At 40.5% G+C, this 23,203-nt stretch overlaps 2 protein-coding genes across 5 annotated transcripts in view; one reads left to right on the forward strand and one right to left on the reverse strand.

Annotated features, from left to right (window-relative positions):
• The window catches only part of EXOSC7 (exosome component 7), a 37,725-nt gene extending 33,585 nt beyond the window's left edge, over positions 1 to 4,140 (reverse strand). Inside the window, exon 1 of the mRNA XM_074195870.1 lies at positions 4,034 to 4,140. Coding sequence (XP_074051971.1) covers positions 4,034 to 4,090 — 57 coding nt within the window. The 5' untranslated portion in view covers positions 4,091 to 4,140. The remainder of the gene's footprint in view (positions 1 to 4,033) is intronic.
• Positions 4,141 to 4,202: 62 nt separating this feature from the next.
• Positions 4,203 to 23,203, forward strand: part of ZDHHC3 (zDHHC palmitoyltransferase 3) — a 66,394-nt gene continuing 47,393 nt past the window's right edge. For 2 of the 4 annotated variants that reach the window (XM_074195871.1, XM_074195874.1), the window contains exon 1: positions 4,203 to 4,306. The gene's annotated coding sequence lies outside the window, so the exon portion shown is untranslated. Of the gene's footprint in view, positions 4,307 to 4,576; positions 4,912 to 4,946; positions 5,753 to 23,203 lie in introns of those variants that run through there. The other 2 variants (XM_074195872.1, XM_074195873.1) reach the window with 2 other exon arrangements.

Here is a 23,203-nt window from a genome sequence, read left to right on the forward strand (position 1 = left end):
GACGGACAAACTGCCAGATCACCTTTGTAGGTCCTAACTCCAGGGTTCTATGCCAGACCCTCTTCTTTCTCTACACTCTTTCTCTTGGTGCTCTCATTAACTCTTCATGCTTCCTCAGTCTCCTCCTCAGCTATCAAATCTGGTCAATTATATCTCCAAGACCTCAGAATGGCGAACTCCAGTAAGCCCCTCAGGATCATTTCTGTTCTGGACTCTTGTAAAAGTTTTCTAATGGTCTCCCTGCCCTCTCTAACCCATCCTTCTCAAAGTTGCCCCAAGTGATGATGTTAAAATGGAGGTCTTGTCTCTGCCCTTCCCCTGCTCCAGAGGTTCCAAAATGAAAACAACCACCACTACCACTTCCGTTTGGTCTTCCAAGTCCTTCCCAGTCTGGCTTCAGGTTGTCACTGCAGACTGATTTCTTATTCCTAACATCCTGTCCAAGATTTCCTGTCTCCATGTTCTTCCAAGATGCTGCCCAGGCTGAGCACACAACACTGGAGACACTCGGCCTTTCTGAAGCCTTTGCGATAGTGAATGAGAGGACCTTCCTTAGCTATTGGTGTCCTCTGCCTGCTCTGCACCAAAACCCTTTCTTTTTCTTTATTTATCCATTATAAATTGTTTCCCTCTAGTAGATGTTAAGCTACTTAGGTGACAGGGACTGTTTCATGTTTGTCTTGGTATCCCCAACACTCACACACAGTCAGAACTTAACTTACAATGGATACTTCAGCTGAGCTAGATGACTACTGAGGTTCTTTCCAAATTCTGTGATTCCAACTATTCTAATGCAAATACAAGACTAAATGCCAGCCAGAAGATAATGAAACCCACTTCCCTATCCATGAGGAAGAAATAATAGAGTAGGGTTTCATAATGGGGCATAAACCATCAGATGCAGATGTTCTATGGTTAGATTTTCTTTTTGTTGATGTTACAAGAGAGAAATGAGAGTAATGTTATACAAGGAAGTGAAAGTATTAAAAAAAAAGAAGAATAAAACTTTAAAATTATTTCCCAAGGGCAGTTAGGTAAAGCAGTGATTAGAGCATCATCCCCCAGGAAGACTGAGTTCAAATCCAGTCTCAGATACTTACTAGCTGTGTGACCCTGGACAAGTCAATTAACCCAATGTCTATCTCCCACCCCCCAAAAAAGCAATTTTAGAGAAGATTCTGGGAACCAGAGTTGTGTAGAACAATATTTCTTCTGGGACAACTGGATCTGGGAAGATCCAGTATTCCTTCTGGAATGAAGATCCCTGGACTGAGGTTCCACTGGTGGAGTGAAGGGGAAACACCTCCAGATTAGCTCCCTGAAATATCAAGAGGCAAGGCTAGGGGAACTTGGGTTTGGAGGCAGCCTCCACCTCAGCTACAAGAATTTTCACCTCCCAGACACTTTGAGGAGTGGGGGGGGGGGGAGGGGAAAGGGAAAGTGGTAGAAACCTGTGGAATTCATAAACTTGCAAATGGATGAATATTGAAAATTACCTTTGCATGTAACTGGGGGGAAAATAAACTCTGGATTCAAAAAAATAAAGAAATAATAAAATATAGAGAATAAAAATATAGAAGAGAAAGCAAAACACCTCCCAAGAAAAACAATAGATTTGGAGAACAAATCAAGAAGAGAAAACGTAAGAATATTCAGACTACTATGATCAAAAAAAGAAATCCTGATACAATAATACAAGAAATAAGTAAAGGAAACTGTCTTGAAGTGTTAGAAGAAGAGAAAGCTGAAATAGAAAAAAAAAATCATCCTCTGAAAGGGAAGCTGGGAGAAAAACTGATAGGAATAGCATAGCTAAATTCTAGAATTCAGTTTAAGGGGAAAATATTAAGAGCAACAAGAAAAAAACCAATTCAAATATGGGGGAATCACAGTTATAATTACACAAGACCTAGCAGCAGTTACTTTAAAAGACTGCAGGGCTTGGAACACAATATACTGAAGAGCAAAAAAAACTGGGGTTGGAGTCAAAAATATCATACCCAGCAAAGTTAAACCTAATCCTGAATGGAAAAAAAAAATGAACATTCAATGAATCACAAAGAATTATCAGGATTCTGATGTAAAAAGATCTGAACTTCATTAGAAAATTTGATATTTATGTATGTCCATGAATACATATGTATATATGCATACATATATGTGGATATATGTATATTAAAAAGTTTATGGAATATGTGTGAGTATATATGTATGTGAGTGTATGTGTATTTATATATGCATATATAGTCAAGCTCAATTATAGACCTCTTAGGGGGGAAGGAGAGGGGGAAAAAACAGTGCACAGAAGAGAACAGAAAAAAATCTACAAGGAAGCGAAGACTGACAATTTTCAACACAAAGTGTAATGTTTACTATATAGGCTTTCTTGAAATTGAAATTTGTTTTAAAAAATTTTAAATAAAGAAATTATGGAACAGAAAAGAAAATTAACCCCAATTCCATACTTCAAAAAAGCTCTTATAAGCTTTGTTGTCAAGATATAATTTCAAATTTAGTGTTTTAGAAAAGTTTAATTAGCGCCAAATTTCTCTCATGGAACTTCTGTCCCCATTATATGGAACATTAAGGTTCATATAATGCATTGTTTCTGGAAATGTTCTTCTACAGTCAAGGCCATTAAAAAAATAGCCACTACAGAATCAAGGGACATGTTTTTGTCATGACTAGAGAGATATAGGAAAGCACAGGTCATGGGGGGTTAACAATCTTTTGTTTTTTTTAAACACCATAGGTCTTGCCAGGGATTAAAATACTGAAGTGTAGAATGGACATCTGAACCAAGATGACTGAGCAATCTTCGGTGTTGGCCAAATGAAGAAAAGAAACTAAGAGGCAATACAAACAGATAGAATCTCATACACCCAAACCAAAAAGCATCCTGTGGAATATTCCCAATAAAACCTTCTTAAGGTTAATGTTCCTAGTGAAGTCCTCTCAGGGTTAAGAAACATTAAGACGAGAACAGACTATGGTTCTTAGGCTCCTCCGGGAGAGACCTTGCATTCTAAGTGAGCCTCCTGTCTTAGCACAAAGACGAATTTTACTACCTGGGAGAACGGTGGACTATTCCCATGGGAAAAGCCTGCGCTCCAAAGCAGCTCATCAGCCTCCTCTTGTTTGATGACAAGTACTCAATAGGAGAGTAGTAGATTTTTCTTAGACCTTTTATACTCGGGCATTATTTCATTGAGATAGACGCACAAGGTCATCAGAAAGCTTTTCTGAGACTGTCACCATCTGGACGGTGAGGTCATGTTTTATGAAACTATTCTATTCTCGTCTTTGTTCCTGGGTATGTTTTTGGCATACAGATGGGAACCGCGCAAAGCCCCCCGCCGGGCCGGGTGGGAGGGGGCGGTCAGTTAGGCCGCGGCGGCCGGCGCTCCACTGTGAGTCTCGGGAGTGGGATTCAGTTTAAGGGGAAAATATTGAGAGCAACAAGGAAGAAAACCAATTCAAATATGGGGAATCACGGTTATAATTACACAATCATATATTCGAGAGAAGCAAATGGAAAGGTTCTTTGGCTGGGCCGGTCCCCACGGCTTGTGTTTCGTGTTTTGGCCGCGCGCCGCCCCGCTCCCGCCCCGGCCCCCGGGCGGCGGCGCGCGTTTCTAGGAGCGGGGGTGACCGCGGCCGTGTCCGGGGCCCGCGCCAGCCGGACCTGAGCGGGGCGCCGCGGGGCGGCCACCGGCCCTGGAGTCTGGGGAGCCGGGTTCCAATCCGGCCTCGGACACTCGAGAATGACGCAGGCGTGTGGCCGAACCCCGCTGCCTCGCCAAAGCAACAAAAGCCCCGATGAGCCGGGCAGGGGCCGCGGCCGCGAGGGTCCCAGGGGGCCCGGGTCCCGCCGCCCCGGCCCGGCCACGCGAAGGGGAGGCCCCGCCCCTCCGCCGCGGGGTGCGCGCGCAGAACGGCCGGGGCCGAGCGGTGCGCACGCGCGGGGGGCGGGGGCAGGCTGCGGGGAGCGCGCCGGGCCGCCGGCGGGGGGGGCTCGCCCCCGGCCCGTTACCTGCACGCCGTGCACGATGTAAACCTTCTCCGCCTCGCTCAGCGCCACGGAGGCCATGATGCCGCCGCCGCCGCCGCCGCCGCCGCCGCCCGGCCCTCCGCTCGGCGCTCCGGACGTCGCCCGCCCCGCACGACTGTGGCGTCATCGGGCCGCGCCGGCCGCCCCGGGGGCCGCTCCCCGCCGCGTCATCAGCGAGCGGCGGCCGCTCCCGCCGCCGCCGCCGCCCGCCTGGGAGCCCGAGGGGCCGCCGCCGCGCCCCGCCCCGGAGTCTGGGTGAGTCCGGGGGCCGCGGCCCCCAGCGCGGAGGCGGGGGGCGCCGCCCGGCCCGGCCCGGCCCCGCGCCTCTGCTGCCCCGCCGCCCGCGGCCCGGCGCCCGCCCGGCACGCCGCCGCCCGCCCGGGCCGGGCCGCCCCCCTGGCGCCCGGCCCCGGGAGCCGCTGCCCCCCGGGAAGTCACCGGGCTTCCGGCCTGTGCGGGCGGCGCCGCGGACCCGCCCCCCCGCGGGACGAGAAAGTGGGGGTAACCGCGCGGGGAGGGGCGCCCCTACGTGCGGAAGGAAAGTTTGCTGGGAGGGGCCGCGGCGCCCCAGCCCGCACCTCTGCAGCTGTTTGCACCCCCGATGCCCGGGCAGCGGGCGGCCAAGGGCGGACTCCGGCACTCCAGCGCCACATTGCCCCCTTGGGCTTGTGCGACTTGAAGTTTTAAAAAACATCACCGCCTCGGACAAAGCCAAGCTTGGCGAGTCCCTCAGTGTCGGCGGAAGGAGCCCGTGCCACCCTGGCAGCTTGGAAGCCGCTGGTGCCACTTTGGTGACCAGATCTCCGGGTCTCGCGGCCCCCTCGGGGTGCCGCCTTGTAGCAAGCACGTTGACGAGCTAGGTGGGCAGCCGGGCCCAGGGTGCCACAATGACGGGAGAGCGGGCCACCTTCGTCTGCCAGGCTCTCTTGTGGAACTGGGCACGGGGGCTGAGGGATGCGGACAAGCCGGCCCAGCTTCTGTCCGAGGGAAGGCTCCCCGACGGTTAATTCTTTGCGAGTGGAACGGGAAGGTTTTATAGCGGCGGCTGGACGACCAGCCTTGCTGGCCCTTCCTCCAGTGACCCCCCTTTCCCTCTTCCCCCTCCCTTACTGGTAAAATGCTAGGCACCCCGAAGCCCGGGCGCCTGGCTGATCCAGGGAAGCTCTTTGGCCAAGGTCTCCCTTCCCCCTGCTTTGACTCCACTCCTCACTCCCCGAATCTGTTAAGATGGGTGCGGATGCTCCGCTGCTTAGGTGCACAGATTTTAGGGGAGACTGGTTTGTGGAAGGAACTAGGGAATCCCTCCTTGCTTGCAGCTCACTTCCTGATCTTTTAGTGGGAGGGGACACGCTGCAGGAAGAAGCTGGCCTGGGCCCTCAGTCCTGCCCTGGGCCTGCATGGAGCCTGGGGACAGTTCTCTTTCTGGGGGCAAATGGAATAATTCAGTGAGGGGCACCAGCGGCGCTCCCTGAAAGCTTGGGGCTCGCTTGTCTTCTGAGGGAGGAGGGAGCTTCCCAGGACCCAGGACGGCCAGGAGGGACCCGCCGCAGCGCCACCAGCCAGAGGGCCCGTGCTCTTAGTTCTAGCCTTTGTCCGGGTAGATGGGCAGCTTTAGGCAGTGACCCCTGGAAAAGGAAGCCTGGGCTTTGCTGCTGGGGTGCCTGAGGCCGCACTGTCTTTGACAGGCACAAGACCTTCAAGGTAAGGGGAGGGTCACTCTGGGAATCCATTTTTCTTAGTGATCCAGACTGAGTAGAAGTTTTCAAAGCTATTTGTCAAAGAGTGGATTTTAAAGAGCAATTATAGAAAAGGAAGAGAGTTTTCATAATTCACACCTTCACAGAATCCCCCTTTTTCTTCAAAGTAAAATGGCCCTTTCCTCCCAAATTTTTGAGTATGGAATGCTCTCCAGTAAAATTCCCCATGAGACCACTTTAATAGGCTGTGGGCTAAGGAAACCTCCCCCCACCCCACCCCAGGGCTCAGTAGATGTCTTATTTGTAGAATCTGGGTCTCCATAAACTCTGTGTCACTGTTTGAGGGAAACTAGACATTGTTCTCTACTGCCTCCTGGAAGAGGAAGAGGCATCTTCTCCCAACTCCTCCCATACAAAGTGGTGTGCAGGCCCCCCCCATGAGTGGATTTTTGTAGTCAAATGACCTAAAATGCAATCCAGGCAGCACTACCTCCAACCATGTGACCTTAGCTTTAGCTTCACTGTGGTTTAGTTTCCTCATCTGTAAAACGAGTGAGTGGGAGTACATCAACTGGTGAGTCAATACTCATTTATTAGGTTCCCGCTATAGACCAGACACCCAACTAAGTATTAGGGGCACAAAGACAGTTCCTGTCCCCAAGGATATCGGATATCGATATCTGATAGGAAGAGATAGCCTGCAAAAGTGCAAATAAGGTTATCGAAGGATAAAGATAAAGAAGAGGGAAGGTGACCTCCAGGGTCCGTAGCCTGCAGATAGGTATGTAGGGCTTTGTTTTGTGGAGAGGTATGTTACTGAAAAACCAAAGGTAACTTTGTGTGGTCAGTGGGACATAAGACTGGTTTAAGATTGATACTTAGAACAGAGCAAGTGGAGATGTTTGAAAGTACAATTGTCAGGCTGAGATGTCTGCTGGATTGGAGATGGGAAATGGAGACTAGTCATTGAGCAGACATGCTCAACCTGGGCTCAGACTTTTTAAAAAATATATTTTGATAATTGCATTATAATTGGTTTCCTTTCTAATGCTAACATTCTAACTAAAGGACTTCACCAAACTGACAGATTGTTGATCCAAGACAAAAAAAGAGGTACAGAGCCCCTGTCGTAGAGCCAAGGAGTCAAGTGTGTAGCTTCCTGCAGCCTACAATACTGGTCAAGTGTAGCCTGAACCAGATTAAAGTGTAATTGGGAAATATTAAATACAATAAATAAATAAAAATACAAAATAACAATAATATGACTGCACAGATCCTCATGTAGAGTTTACATATTTTTCTATTGTTTCTATTTGACACCATTGCTTCAGAAGAAAATTTTTAGGGTATTATAATTATGTCTTTTAAATCTATAGACTATCAAAAGAATATAATTTAGTGCTTGCTGAGCAGCTTGATCAAATGATCTCAAAAGCTGACATTTTACAGCAATTTGTTGAATTTACTTCAGTGGATCCCTGACCTTGTTATACTTGATTTTTTTTTTAGTTGTACAAATTGTTGTTGGCTTCCTTTCCTGCCTGCCCTGCATGTACAGTTCTTTTCTGTGGCTTCATATAAATTCTTACATTATGGAAGCCTTCTTTAAACTCTTTTTGTGGCCATAAGTATGGATTTAGAGTTGGAAGGGACCTTAGAAATCATTTAGTGCCATGTTATTGTTTTTTACAGGTGAAGAAACTGAGCTCCATCAGGGTAAATGGTTTGCTTAAGGCCAATTAGTAGGTGACTCAGTTGAGATTCAGACCAAGTGGCTTATCCCTTAGTCCTTACCATGACCAGCTCATCTTTTTCATTATATATTTTCATGATGACATTCTTTATGCTGCTTTTAAGTGATGCTTTGTTGTTTTTTGCAAGGCAATGGGGTTAAGTGACTTGCCCAAGGTCACACAGATAGGTAATTGTTAAGTGTCTGAGATCAAATTTGAACCCAGGTCTTCCTGACTCTAGGGCTCTATCTACTGCATCACATAGCTGCCCCTACTTTGTTTTTTAAGTAAGTTTTTATTCATAACCTCTGTTTGGGTTTTTTTGTTTTGGGGGATTTTGTGAGGCAAATGGGGTTAAGTGACTTACCCAAGGCCACACAGCTAGGTCATTATTAAGTGTTTGAAACCAGATTTGAACCCAGGTACTCCTGACTCCAAGGCCTGTGCTTTATCCACCTAGCCGCGCCCCCCCCCCCCCCCCCCCCCGTTTGGGTTTTTTAAAAACATCTCATTTATCCCTAGCATCTTTTCCCTTTCCCCCAGATATCATTTTTTTAAAAAAGGAAAAACAAGGGGTGGCCAGGTGGCGCAGTGGATAGAGCACCAGCCCTGGAGTCAGGAGGATCTGAGTTCAAATGTGACCTCAGGCACTTAATCATTATCTAGCTGTGTGGCCTTGGGCAAGTCACTTAACCCCATTGCCTTGCAAAAACCTTTAAAAAAAAGGAAAAAGTCAGCACAACTGATTGGTACAATGTCTAAGCCTAAAAACATGTGTAGTGGGCTTCCCACTTCCATAAAGGGCTAGATTAGAGCATCCTCTTTTCACTCAAATCATACTTGATCTTTATGATTGTTATGTTCACTTTTGATTGTTTTTTGGTATTCTATTGTTCTTTCCATTTCCATTTTTGTAATTATTGTGAAACTTGTTTTCTTGACTCTGCTGACTTCATTCTATATCAGTTCATATAGATCTTTTCCTTACTTCACTATATTTATTACATCCATCATTTCTGAAAGTATAATAATATTCTGTACCACAATTTGTTTAGCCATTTACTAATTGATGAGCTTGTACTTTATTTCCATTTCTTTGTTTTCACAAAAAGTGCTGTTATATTTTGGTTTATATGGGGACTTATTCTTATAGGTGACTTCCTTGGGGCATAAACCCGTTAATGAAGACTACAGTTCAGAAAGTATAGACATTTCAGACACTTTATTTGCATAATTCCAAATTACTGTCTAAAATGGTTGGATCATTTCACAACTCTGACAATGTATTAATAATGTGCCTATCATTCTACCTATAACTTGTCACATTTTACCATCTTTGACAGTTTGCAAACCCTGAGATCTCAGGGTTGTTTTGATTTGCATTTCTCTTATTAGTAATTTGGAATCCGTGATTTTGGATTCTTTCAGGTGGTTTTGAATACTTAGTGATTTTTCTTTTGAGAACTGTTTGTTCATATCCTTTGACCACTTAGCTATTGGAGAATCAAATGACTGATGCCTTGTATAATCCTTTCTGTTGCCTTATGAGTGATCCTCAAAGTCAAGAAAAGAAGTTGTTTTTTTTTTACATAAAAAGATTGACAGCATTTCTGAGTAATGTTATGAAGGGCTTATCCCATGTAGTGAACTTTTGCATGTTTGAAAGCTAGAAGCAATAATATCATATGTTCTGCTTTTGTGTTCTGTTTTAATAAATATGTTCATTTTTAAATCAACTACCAAAAACTGTTCTTTTGAGGCTTTTAGTAATCATTACAATTGAGCACAATACATTTTTGACTGACAGGTGTGATTGATACTTAATTGACTGATAATATTTCAAGCATTATTAGTAGGAAGTAAATTCATAACTTTTTAAGAGAAACAATTAAAATATCCTATGCTGCCTACAGAATAAAGCCATAATTGGAAAAAGATCCAGTATTAAACTTATTCATTCCTGTACTGGTATGGGATGAGTTTCTTGGACATATACTTAGCTAGCCAACTGCAATTTTAATAATGAATCAGCAAGCATTAATTAAGCATCAACTATGTATTAGGTACTGTTCTAGACAATTGGTTAAACAATCCCTGCCCTCACAGAACTGCTATTTTTTTAAATTAAAGATAACAGTCTTTGATCTTTGTTCAAACTCCACAATTCTTTATGCATTACTAAAATATTCTTGTTTAAGAGTAAACATAATACCCCCTCCCCCACAAAAATATAGAACCTCATGAGAAATAAAGTAAAAGAAAGAGGGGGGAAAAATGTGTTTCAGCCTGTGTTCTTGATACCATCCACTCTTTCTCAGGTAGATCACATTCTTTATCAAAAGTCCATCACAGAAGTTACTTCAGTATTTTTCCACAGTTGCTGTTGCTCATTATAATTCCCTCCATTCATTCCTCACCACTACCATCTATTATATTTTCTCTCTCCTTTCACACTGTCCCTCTTCTAAAATGTGCTGTGGGGCAGCTGAGTGGTGCAGTGGACAGAGCATGGGCCCTGGGGCCAAAAGGCCCCCAAGCCCATATACCACCCCAGAGACCCAGCAAGCATGGCTCCATGGTCCCAGACCGGTCACCCAATTCCAGCACCTTGCAAAAAGTAAAAGAGATAATGTGTTATATCTGACTATTCTCTCCTATGATCTACCCTGTCCTCTTATCACCCACATTCCCCCCTTCCCCCTGTCCCCTTCCCTCCTTTTTACTCTAGATGTCTATACTCTATTGAATGTGTATGCTGTTTCTTTCAGCCATTTCTGATGAGAGTGAAGGTTCCCTCATTCCCCCTCACCTTCCCCTTCTATATCATTGCAGAAGCTCATTGCAATATATATATATATATATATATCTTTAATATGAAGTATCTTAGCCTATTCCACCTCTCCTTTCTCTTATTCACAATACATTTCCCTTTTAGCCATTGACTCCATTTTTACAATATATCTTCAAATTCAGCTCTCTCTAGTGCTTCATCTATAAAAGCTCCTTCTACCTGTTCTATTAAATGAGAAGGTTCATATAAGTATTATCAATATCATTTTTCTATGCAAGAATACATGCAATTCATCATCATTAAGTCCCTCATAATTTACCCTTTTCTTCCTCTCTCTATGCTTCACCTGAGTCCTGTACTTGAAGCTCAAACTTTCTGTTCAGCTCTGGTCATTTCAACAGGAATTCTGAAATTCCCCTGTTTCATTGAAAGTTCTTCTTTTCCCCTGGAAGAGAATGTTCAGTTTTGCTGGGTAGTTGATTCTTGGTTACATTCCAAGCTTTTTTGCCTTCTGGAATATTATATTCCAAACCCTTAATGTAGTTGCTGCTAAGTCCTGTGTGATCCTGACTGCAGCTCCACAATATTTGAATTGTGTCCTTCTGGCTGCTTGTAATATTTTTCTCTTTGACTTGGGAGTTCTGGAACTTGGCTATAATATTCCTGGGGGTTGGGGTTTTTTGGCTCCCTTTCTGGGGGAGGTCAGTGGATTTTCCACATTTTGGGGGCACTGTGTGCCTAACTCCTGCGATGTGGAAGGGATAATTATATTTACCAATTTGTGTTATTTATTTGTGATCCTTATTTTATTTAACTTCTTGAATGCAGGAACTCAGTTATTCTTGTTACTGTTTAATCCTAGCCAAATGTATTGCCTATCCTCAAAACTTAGGCATTGTTTGTGGAATGAGTAATAAACTCTTATCCCTACTTGAAAAACTGAAGTTGCTTTATTTCTCATTTTCTAGCAGAACTTTTCTTTTTTCTCCTCCTTCTTATCTCTTAAGTGTTTATATTATTCTTACCAGTGTTTCTTGAATTCAGAAGTCTGAGCTCCTCAGTTAAGTTGTAGGTTTCCATTACTCTTTGTACATTGAACGTGTCTTCCAGTCACATCTCTTATTTTCTTGCCTTTCTCCCTTGATTATGTATTAAGAGTGAAGGAGATAGAACATTTGGCTTGAAGTCAAGAAGACCTGAGTTTAAATATAGCCTCAGAAACATCCTAACTGTGTCATCCTTGACAAGAAAATCCTCATGTGATGTCCACAAAGTCATGAAGAGTCGGACATGACTGAATGACTGAATAGCCACAAGAGATCCTCATCAAATAATGGAGGAGGCTAGATTTCTTTTTGACTCTTGGGTTATGTCCTACTGAATGGAGATTCTTATCAGCCAGGAGTCAGGATGGTATCCAGACAACAAAGGACAGGTCTCCTGTCACAAAACCTGGATCAGAGTCCCTTCCTCCTGGTTAACTAACTGGCTGTGTGAGCTAGGACTAACAGGATCGTGTCCAAGAAACCATTATGTTGGGACAGTTATTGGCTACCAGCTATTACCAAGTGGCTACCATGTCTAGTCCACTACTAGCCTATGCAGGGGCTGCCACGAGGCAGGGTTCCTGCCTACAGGGTTACCTGCTATCCAGTTAGGGAGAGGAAGGGCATGTTTGAAACAATTAGTGAACAAGAGAATATTAACAAAATGTTAAATAGTGCAGTACGGATAATTAGTGGATAGGATAATATATAATAAGGAGATAATTATGCCTCACAGGCAGACAGCAGGTGGGAAAGGTGACAACAGAGACTGTCCTATTATCAGGCAGAGATCTGGAAAAATCTTTGTCCTACCTAAGAGTTAGTTAATTAAAGCAATAATAGACTATTACAGAATTGCTTAAGGCAGTGCAGAACCTGTAAAAGCACAGTTTATGAACACTTTATTTCACATCTTAATGGCCTCAGGCCAGACAACATCCCTAGCTCTGTCTCATTTTCTCCCTATGTCATAGGAAAATGTGCCAAAATAGAATATAATTGAAATTGTTTTCTTTGCAAAATTATTTCAAGTAAATATTCTGTAATATTCTGCTTTGTATAAAATTTTTACTACATGTATCCTGATTTAATTGTCAATTGTCTTCCTAAAGAATCTATTATTAAATTAAAACTTTCTGAAGATGTTTTATGAAAATATTAGTACAATTATTGTAAATGTGTGAACTATTCATATATTCTAATTTTTAGAATTGTCTTTATTTTTAAAAATGTGCCTGTAAAACAAGTCAAAGTAGAAAAAGAATGATTGTGTAAATTAATAACACAGTGAGAGGAAATGTCTTGTGATGTCCACTGTTCCTAACCTTCTTTGCATTTTTTATAATTAGTCTTCCTTATCTGAAATCCCAATGTAGTATTCTAGAAGTGGTAGTATTATCCTAATAGCTCGTCAAATAAAAAGTGTTATATAAGTGCATATCACATTTATTCATCCCTATGAATGAAAAGTATTAGGAGAAAGTCTGTCGTTTTATAATTTGTCCAAATCCAGAATCTTCTGGTGCCCTGGGAGTGACTGAAGCCTATGTATTTTTCATGCTATGTGAGGCACTGTCTGTCTCCTATTCAAGGTCAGTAGAGATATGATGTAAATTGGGTGGTATTAATTTCCTAGCCTTAGGAGGATGGACCTGGTGGTACAATTAGAGGATAGTTTTAAGGAAACCGACTGTGGTTTTGATGATGCTCTAAATTTGTGAAGCTTTAATGACCTAAAAATATGCTTTTCTAAGCCAAGCATTGACATAGTTACAAATTATCTGGAGAGGTAAATATCTTAGGACAAGCTTCTTTTTTCTCTTCTCTTTGTCTTTCTGTCTTTGTCTTTCTGCCTTTGTGTCTGTCTGTCTGTCTGTCTGTCTGTCTCTCTCTCTCTCTCCCCCTCCCCTTTGCTTCTCTTTGCCCCCTCCCCCATTCTTCCATTTGCTGCACATGCCTTCTTTCTCTTTGCCTATAGGGTGAAAGCTTCTTCAGGACAGAGACTGTAGACTCTTGCCTTGCTTTTATTTAACTCCTCTTTTTTTGGCCCAGTATCTAGCACACAGTAAGACTTCCATTCTGTGTTGATTGTTTTCTTTGTCACAAAAGTAGCAGCAAAAATCAAATAAGAGCATATTTTAAGCTAAATTGTAAGCTTTAAAAATTGAGAAGGCTCAGGAAATTATAGGTGATGAATTTCCTTTAAGATTTATTAGCGGGGGGGGGGGGCAGCGGCTAGGTGGCGCAGTGGATAAAGCACTGGCCCTGGAGTCAGGAGTACCTGGGTTCAAATCCACTCTCAGACACTTAATAATTACCTAGCTGTGTGGCCTTGGGCAAGCCACTTAACCCCATTGCCTTGCAAAAACCTAAAAAAAAAAATATCAGCAAAGAATATTAAAGGGGAATTAGGGATGGGTCAGGTAAGCTAGAGAATAAGTCACCAAAAATAAATTAGGCTTGGGACAGCTATGTGGCACAGTGGATAGAGCACCCACCCTGGAGTCAGGAGGTCCTGAATTCAAATGTGACCTCAGACACTTAATAATTAGCTAGCTGTATGATCTTCGGCAAGTTACTTAAGCCCATTGCCTTGCAAAAAAATAGAATAAAATAAATTAGACGTATCTCTTGGATAAGCCAAAGATGGAGATACAAGAGGACTATAGTGTAAATGCCTTTGGAACACTCCTGGAGGAGAGGCTCTCTATACCTTTGGGATCCTGAGAGATAGTATAAAGGTAAAGAAAAAAGTACTGAATTGATAGTCAAAAAATCTGAGTTCAGATCCTATCTCCAAGTAAACTTGAGACAGTCTGTTAACCTTCATAGTCCACAGTTTCCTTATCTTTAAATTAAAATATTGGATTGGTAGGATGATGCAATTGTGGAGTACCAGAAGGCCATCTGGGATGAGAAGGTTTCCTGATTGATTGTGAGTAAATCCAAGAAAGGTACCTGAAGAATGAGTTTCATTATTCTAGAGAGCCTTGCTCGAGCACCCAATCCTTTATTTGCTCCCTCACTTTTTACCATACTTTGTAGCCCACAAATATACATTTTCTAAGAACCACCCCCCACCCCAATTCCTAAGAGCAGTAATTACAAAGGAATCAGTAGTAAGTTTCAGGGAATCAATTTTTCTAAAATAGTCCTGCTACTGTCTACCCCCCAAGATTTCTAAACTATTCTCCTTCCCTAGGTAACATTTTCCTTAATATAGACTCTTGATGATTTCCCTTAGAATCTCAGGGCATCTTGCTCCTGATGACTCTAAAAAGATAAAAACTATACTTTTGCATAAAGCAAATAATTTGAAATTACTCAAAGACTTGATCAGTTTGGAATGGATGCTAGTTTTGGGTTTGTTTTTTTTTTCCGGATTGCAATCTTATTCTCAACCAATCAAAAAATTATCTGATCATTGTTGAGTTTTTGTTGTCTCATCCACAATTTCCCTCTTACACCTCTGTGGAAAAATTCCACAAATACTCAACAATTAAGTTTAGGCAGTACTCATCCCAGGGAAAGAATATCAGGCAAACCATGATACATTAACATTAATAGGTTGGCTAAATCAATCTCAAAGAGACAGACATATACTAAATACACTGATTCTTTAAACAGATTAGAGATCATCTACTCTTTACTCCCAAGAAAAGCAGATGTATAAATGTTAAATTAGGTGGTTATACAGCCAGTGAGTGACAGAAACTAAAAATTTTTTATTTTTAAGAGCATTTTCAAAGATTTCTTGAGGAAGGTGAACTAAGAGATCACTAACATCTCTTGCAACTCTGAAATTTTATGATTCTGCATTCATCAGATGTGATAAATAAAGTATCTTCATTTGGATCTTCTCAAAATTTAAAGAGCTCTGGTCCAAATGACCTCACCATGACCTTCAATAGTGCCTTACTTTTTGTGAGCTCAGGTGCAACTCTCGGTTGGGAATCCATATTAAGTTTACATGTGTTCTTTCTCAGGAAATACAATATACATTTCACTTGGCCAGTCTAGCAAAAAAACTCTCCAATAGAAATGGAATTTAAGAAATGAGTGTCAGGATGGCCAACACAGTCATAGCTTCTTTCTTCTACTGACCCATATGCTATGACAGAATCATTTTGGATTTTAGATGGACAGATTCCAATTGTGAGGTTGTCTGGCTTTTGGTTAGCCAGATTTAGATTGACCAGTACATTAAATAAATTCTAAGAGAATCTCTGATGGAAGATATTCAACTAAAGTCATTTATTTGTGACTATTTAGCAAAGGAATTGTTAAATAATTCATACTAGGTCATAAAATGACTTGAAAACACCATTTGAAAGAAACTGCTTATTAAGTAAATCAAACTGCATAAATATGGTTACTGTAGTGTTGTGTCTTCTCTTAGGGAAATTAGAAAATTATGTCTTTGTTTAATCACATAAAACTATTTTTTGAAAGTATTATCTAATAGATATATGACTTGATCAAGATTATATGGAGTTGCATCAATCCAAGGGAAACATTTAGAGGGTGAGGAACTTTTTTGTTATCTATTAATGGGCCTTATTCTAATTTGAATGTGTTCAGTCCTCTGTACTAATCAGTGAGATAGAAGTATGCTTCTTGCAAACTAGGATTGCACTGTCCTAGTCTGGATCTCCAGGGGGCCAGGGCAGCACCTCCCCCAGAGAAATCGTGGAGGATCACAGGACCTGAGAGGCCTTTGAGGCCCACTTCCTCATCTTAAGAAACATGTCATAGAGAGACAGTGGCACAGAAAAATTAAAATGATTTGAATTATAATTAAATTCTACAAGTATTTAATTTATCTAGCATTTAAAGCACAAGAGGCAAAGAAGACCAGGCTATAATCCCTGCCTTCAAGGTGCCTAAAGTCTACTAGAGGAGACAAGACCCATTTGTGTATGAGGCACCCTACAAATGGATACTACTAGCCATAGGAAGAAAGCACAATTAACATGCTATTTGTTGCAGTATATTTTGCCAGTCCCTCCGACCTAAACCATGTTTGAGGAAAATAGAGGCATGAATAATCCAATACAGTGCATTATTGGAATGTGCTTTTCTGTTTTATATTTGAATATAATTATGTTTTATGTTTGGGATATGGTAAAATCTGATGTAAAGAAGAGATAGAAAACAATATTTTCCAATCCTGATTTGTAAAACTTTATTCCATTAATCCACTCCATACTGAGAAAATAGTGTTCTTTGTTTGAGTTTGAATCCTAGCTCTGCTGCTTAATACCTGTGTGACTTTGAGCAAATCTGGGGCTCTCTTTTCTCTACTACCTAATATGAGGGCTGAAATGTTTGACCAGAGCGTCCTTCCAAAAGAGTATTTGTCCAGTTTTCTCATATCCCAAACATCAGTTTGAAAAGTCTCATGCAAACCTTCCTGACCAAAGGAAGGAGTTTTATTCAGTAAATGTTTGTGTACTGTACAGCTGTGACAGTTTGTAAATCAGCTATTTAACAAGATTTCCCTACTGCTTTTACAGTCTGCGGGTATTATAGATGTTAAGGAAGTCAGGACCTAAGCAGGGTGCTCTTAAGTTCTAACCATCACATTTAAAAAGCAAAATTTGAAATGTGGTCTGTCTCCTAACCTCTATGGACTCAGTCACTGAAGTGATGGTAATAGGTTATACTTATTTGCTATGGTGGCAAAGGCTTTTCTTGTTCTATAAATAGCAAGTGAGTGGTTGAACCTGGACTCAGACCTAGATTTTCTTAATTTCAAGTTTAGAGTTTATTCTAAAGAACTAGAAGCACAATGGATGCCCCTCAGAACTGACTAAACAAATAGGAGCATTTCACAGTCATAGGTTTGTATTGTGCTGTAAGAAACAAATATGAAGATGTCTGAGAAACTGAGAAGGCTTGTATGAATTGATGCAGGTGGAGAGTCACAGAATTGGTACACTTCACACATTTACCACAATAACCTGGTCACTGAATTTAGTCTTTCAGTGTTATTTTCTTTTCATTTGCTGTGGTCATCATTTTTCCCCTTCCCCAGTTGATAGGCATCATTTTGCTTATATTTCTTTGCTGTTGTGAAAAGACGCTGCTCCAAGTATTTTGGCATTTGTTAGAACTTTTCTTCTGTATTTTACTTCCTTTGTATATAAAACTGGCAGTGTCATCCCTGGTTCCCAGAGTATATACTGTTTAGCAATATTTCTAGTGTAATCTTTTCCAATTTAATTCTGTCAGCAAGGCTTTATTAATTAGTGTTTCTGTCTTCCAACTGCCCTTGCGACAGTGATCTTTTTTGGCTTGTGCTTTGTCACTTTGATGGGTATGAAGTAAAACTTCACAATTATTTTCATTTGCATTTCTTTTATTGTTAATAGACTTAAATCGTCCTTTCAAATAGTTTTCCAGCCAAAAGGACATTGGCTTCAGAGAATCTAGGTTCAGACTTGACTTTGGTCAAGCCACATAACTTTTCTGGGTCTCTCAGTTCCTTCCTTGGTTAGGTAAGGGGATTAGCCCAGATGACCTCCAGGGTCCCATTTGATTCTAAATCAATGGTCTTCTGAACCATATTGATTATTTCCATTTCTTATATTGAAAACTTTCTATTCATTTAATTTCTTATTTAGTGGGGGCAGAGTCTAAAATTTTATGATTCTTTGACTATATCTGCTCTGCCAAGAACGTGCTTTTGAGTGTTGAAGAGCTTGAATTGGTCCCGTGAATAGGCCACTCTTACAAAAGGCCTATTCAGGCCAAATAGGCTACTTACTGTTTGCACCAAGTAGTTCATGGAAGTGGGAATGATGTAACTTTGGAAAAGGTGGAAAGCATTTGTGTTACTGTGGATCGTACAACCAGTTAGTATATCAGAGTGAAGGAGAATATTCTTAAGCTTTAAACCTTTCCTTTTGCCTCTAAAGGTGTATATTCAAGAACTTAAATTTTTTTAAACTTTTAAGTGACCATTTTTACTAGTCAAATTTTCATAGGATATTGGAGGTTTTCATTGCTTTCAGATTTTATTTCTTTTGCTGTTATTTCAAAACAAAAAAGTGAAGAAACATAAGTTGTCCTGAAGAAAATCCCCAATATTCAAGGAAGATAATCCCAATTAATTATCTATTTGATTACCTTCATGTCCAGATAAATTAGAATTCAGATCATTTATTCTTTTTCATGGCCTAGAAACTTGTGAGAACTCTATTATTTTAATTTTCCTAATCTAGAATTCAAAGGATCCTAAAGGTATGTAGATCATAGATGCATTTGTAAAATTATTAAAATTTAAATCATTAATGATTTCTGTCTGTGACAGAGATAATTTTTATTTTCTATAGCACGAGTTTAAATGTGATTACTTCAATTTGTAATTTCATTCATATGGTTCTTCTCTCCCTTAATGCATTGTAGATAATTTGGATGAGTGAAGGTTGGGGCGGGGAGTATTATTCTTTTAGACACAATTATAAGTGATTATTTAAGTATTCTAAATCATTCTAACTTTGGTAAAGAATATTTAAAAAATAATAGAGTCTGGCAGGTGAAATATAAGAAAAATACTAGTGAAGTGTTCTCCAGTCATCATTAAAGTACTACATTATCTACTTATAAATAAGCACATGAAGCCTGTTTCAAAATGAATTTTATGTGTTAAGATATCTGTCACCAGTTACTGGAGTCTGCTAAAGAATTACCCATTTTAAATGGGTAGTTCATGATTATTACTAAGGACATCAATTCTATAGGAACACATTGTGTTCCTATAGAATTGCTCCCCATTTAGAAGTCCCCAGTTTAAATTTCAAGAGAAGATTTAGATGATTGACCGAAAGTCTCTCCAGGTTACTTAATGTTTTCCTAAAATCTTAAGAACTTGACTCCTAATAGCTAATTTAAAAGGTTATTAGATGTGCTAATATCCCTAAGGGAAGATTCACATTTCCAGAGATTCTAGCATAATTGATAAAGCACAAAGATCCTGAATTAGGAGGAACCTTCCTTTTAAGAGAAGCTAACCCTCCTGGCATGTCCTCCTAGTGAGGTGTCTGATATCCAGCCTTCATCCTAGGTTGGAAGCCACTCCCTTCTTTTGATGGACAAGCCTGAAGTAGCTTTTCACATCCTGCCTTCTGAAAGTAGAAAGTACAAAAACCCTTTGTTAAAGGGGTTTGGGGATTTGGTTCTGGTCAGAGTTCCCCATACACACTGGTGTAATCTGCAAACTTAGAGAAATATTAATAATTGTGGATGTCTATGACAGAGATAATTTTTATTTTCTATAGCACAAGTTTAAATGTGATTACTTCAGTTTGTAATTTCATTCATATGGGTCTTCTCTCCCTTAATGCATTGTAGATAATTTGGATGAGTGAAGGTTTGGGGGGGGTATTATTCTTTTAGACACAAACTTAGAGAAATATTAATAATTGTGGATGTTAACCTTATCCTCTTTTGCTCTTTCTTAAGGATTAGGACAAATTCTGATAGGTCAGCATTTACTTAATTTAATTATTTTTAAGACCAAAACTCAATGAGGACGCTTCTTCAATAGTTTTGGGTTTTTTTAGGAAAAATTGTCTCATCAGTTCTAAAGCTCATTAGTTTGTTTATCCAAGCTTCAATTACTTGTTTCCCTTGTCAAATTGTCAGTGCTTTTGAAATATATGTATGTATGAGAGAGAGAGAGAGAGAGAGAGAGAGAGAAATACGTAAACTGTAGAAGTAAAGAAGAGCAAGGTATTTCAGAAAGACATTTTGAAATCAATAAGAATGTCAAAAACACTGTGAAATTTCTGAATTGCATTCTGCCCCATATCTTGTGTGATGTTGGGTAAATGACTTCACTTCTCTTCGCTTCTGTTTCTTCATTTGTAAACTTGAGAAAATTAGTCAAGGAATATTATTATATCTCTTATAGCTCTAAATCTCATCATTTTCTAAATCTTCCTTGGTGAAGGATATTCCAGTATCCGTTAGTCTGCTTAGCTCATGTCAATTGTAGAATTATTACATTTGGAGAAGGAAAAAAAAGAATTTCAAGATTATAAGTCATTATAATGGAACTGTTGACCCCATGAGTAATTGTAGATGGACTATATAATTTTTCATATACTTCCACTTAGATTCTTCATGTTACCAATAGCATGCATTTGACAAGATTCAAATGGACCATTGAAATTCATTGGTCCATTTAAGAACTGAACCCATGAACTTAACACTTTCTTTAAAAAAAATTTTTTAATTAATTTCCCCAGTTATATGTAAAGATAGTTTTCAACATTCAGTTTTATAAAATTTTCTCCCTCCCACCTTTCTCTCTCCACCCTAAAATGGCAAGCAATTTGATATAGGTCATACATGCACAATCATGTACTCATATTTCCATATTAGTCATACTGTGAAAGAATCAGAACAAAAGGGAGAAACCATGAGAAAGAAAAAACAAAACACATTTTAAAAAATGAACGTAGTCTGCTTTGATCCGCATTCAGACTCCATGGTTCTTTCTCTAGATAGGGTGGCATTTCACTTGCCACTACTTTCAAACTAAGTAAGCTAATCCAAAATTATAAGGCTCAACACAAAATAAAATTAATACTGTGGTCATAAATGATGTGGTTGTAAATTTTGGCAACTGGCCAAAATGTCAGTCCATCAATTCTTTTTTTAAGGGCCCACTTGTTCTAGACCTTGTGCTAAATGCTAAAAATAGAAACAAAGATAAAAAAAATAGTCCCTACTCTGAAGGAACTCACAATTTCAATGGGTGAGGCACCGTGCAAATCACTATGTGCATACAAGCTATATCTAGGATAATTGGAAATGCTCGTCTTAGGGAAGGTGCTAGAACTAAGAGGTTGAGGAAGGGCTTCCTATGTCAGGTGGGGTCTGAGCTGGGACTTGAAGGAGGCCCAGGAAACTAGAAGGTAAAAGGGAGAAGGGAGAGCATTTGATGAGTGGGGACTAACCTGTGCATGCATCTGGAGTAAGGAGATGGGAAGAAAAAGGAGGCCAGTGTTGTTACTGAATTAAAGGGTAGGTTTTGGGGTGCAGGGGCTAAGAATGCTGAAAAAGGTGGAACCTGTTAAACAGAGATGCCTCTATTCGATCTTGGAGGTGCTAGGGAGTTACTGGAGTTTCTGAATTAAGGAAGTGATATAATTAGATCTGTGCTTAGTGGAAGACGAATTGGTAGAGGGAGAGACTTTGTGGTAGGGAGCCAGGTATTTAAGGACCAGGGTGGGTGCAGGATTAGAGATGTGATGAAGGTGGAAATCAGAAAGCTCTCAGAAAAGATTGTTTATGGCAGATGGGAGGGTAGAGGACTGGACTATGATACCTCAGTTTTGAGCCTGGGGACTGAGAGGATGGATACTGGTGTCCCTGTCAGTAATAGAGAATTTTGGAAGGAAAAAAAGGGGAGGAAGAGATAATTCAGATTTAGAATGTGAAATAATATTAATGAGACAGATGTGTATTGATAAATATATCTGTGTGGGTGTGTTTAAATGAAATTATATACTTTGTTCAGCACATAAATTATATGTGGATTTCGTGAAGCTATCTTTGGCCTGATCCACAACTGGTTAAAAAAATTAATAAAATTAGCTCTTTCTTCATCTTCATCTTCTCTTCTAAAATTTGAAAAATAAAAAAACCAAATTACATTTACAAAACTTCCACAGAGATCAGAGCACCTTGAAGTCAAGAGGACTAGAATTCAAATCTGACTTCAGCTTCTTCACTAGCTGTGTGATCTTGGGCAAATCACTTAACCCTGATTGGCTCGTATCCAGTCCTCCTGATTCAAATCTGACCACTGGACCCAGATGGCTCTGGAAGGAGAGAGTGAGGCTGGTCACTTAGCACAACCCCCCTCACTCAAATCCAATTCACATGCAATTATGTTAGCAACAACCTTTGGGAAACTTGTGATCTAATATTTTGGATTTCCCCTGTTTACTGCTATTAAAGACTCCAGTATAATCTAGAGGGACAGGGAGATCATTCACTTTTCTGAACTTCACTGTGTTCATTTGTTGAATGGACACAGAAGATATCTGGTAAAGAAGGTTATTCTTTTTTTAGTTTTTGCAAGGCATTGGGGTTAAGTGACTTGCTCAAGGTCACATAGCTAGGTACCCTACCACCTAGCTGCCCCAAGGGAAGTTATTCTTGAGAGGAGGAGCAGGTTTTGAAAATGGACATCTATATGGGGTGGCTAGGTGGCATAGTGGATAGAGCACTGGCCTGGAGTCAGGAGGACCTGAGTTCAAATCCAGTCTCAGACACTTAATAATTACCTAGTCGTGTGGCCTTGGGGAAGCCACTTAACCCCATTGCCTAGTTAAAAAAAAAAAAAAAAACTAAAACTAAACAAAAAAACTAAAAAAAAGAAAATGGACATATATGACTGTATTATATTTCATTATAATATTTGCCCTCATCTCATCCCTCTTGCAAATCTGACAGGAAACCATAACAATGGAAAGCTCAGCACCAACAAAATGTAAATTTGAATTGAAGTGAGGAGATAGCAAAAAAGAAATGAGAGATATCAGACTTGGTGAAGGTGAAATGGGAATGAATGGAAAAAAGGGTGTTTTCCCTTGCTTAGATCTAGAAGTGACTGGCTTATGCCCAGCACCTAAGCAGCATTCTCTTTATTCTCCTTCTGTTCTGTGACATCAAGTGACCATCACTGGACTTTGCTGCTTTCTAACTGTCCTTTTTTGTAATTATTAACTATTTATTGAATCCCCATTAGGTTTTTGTAAAGAATGCAATGCAATGCTGAATTTCTCTAATTGTAAAGGAGGGAAATTATTCCTAAATTTAAAAATAAAGATTATTGTGGAGACCTGGTGTGTATTTTTTTAAGTAAT

This window comes from Macrotis lagotis, chromosome 7, assembly GCF_037893015.1.
Source record: "Macrotis lagotis isolate mMagLag1 chromosome 7, bilby.v1.9.chrom.fasta, whole genome shotgun sequence".
Taxonomy (NCBI): Eukaryota; Metazoa; Chordata; class Mammalia; order Peramelemorphia; family Peramelidae; genus Macrotis; species Macrotis lagotis.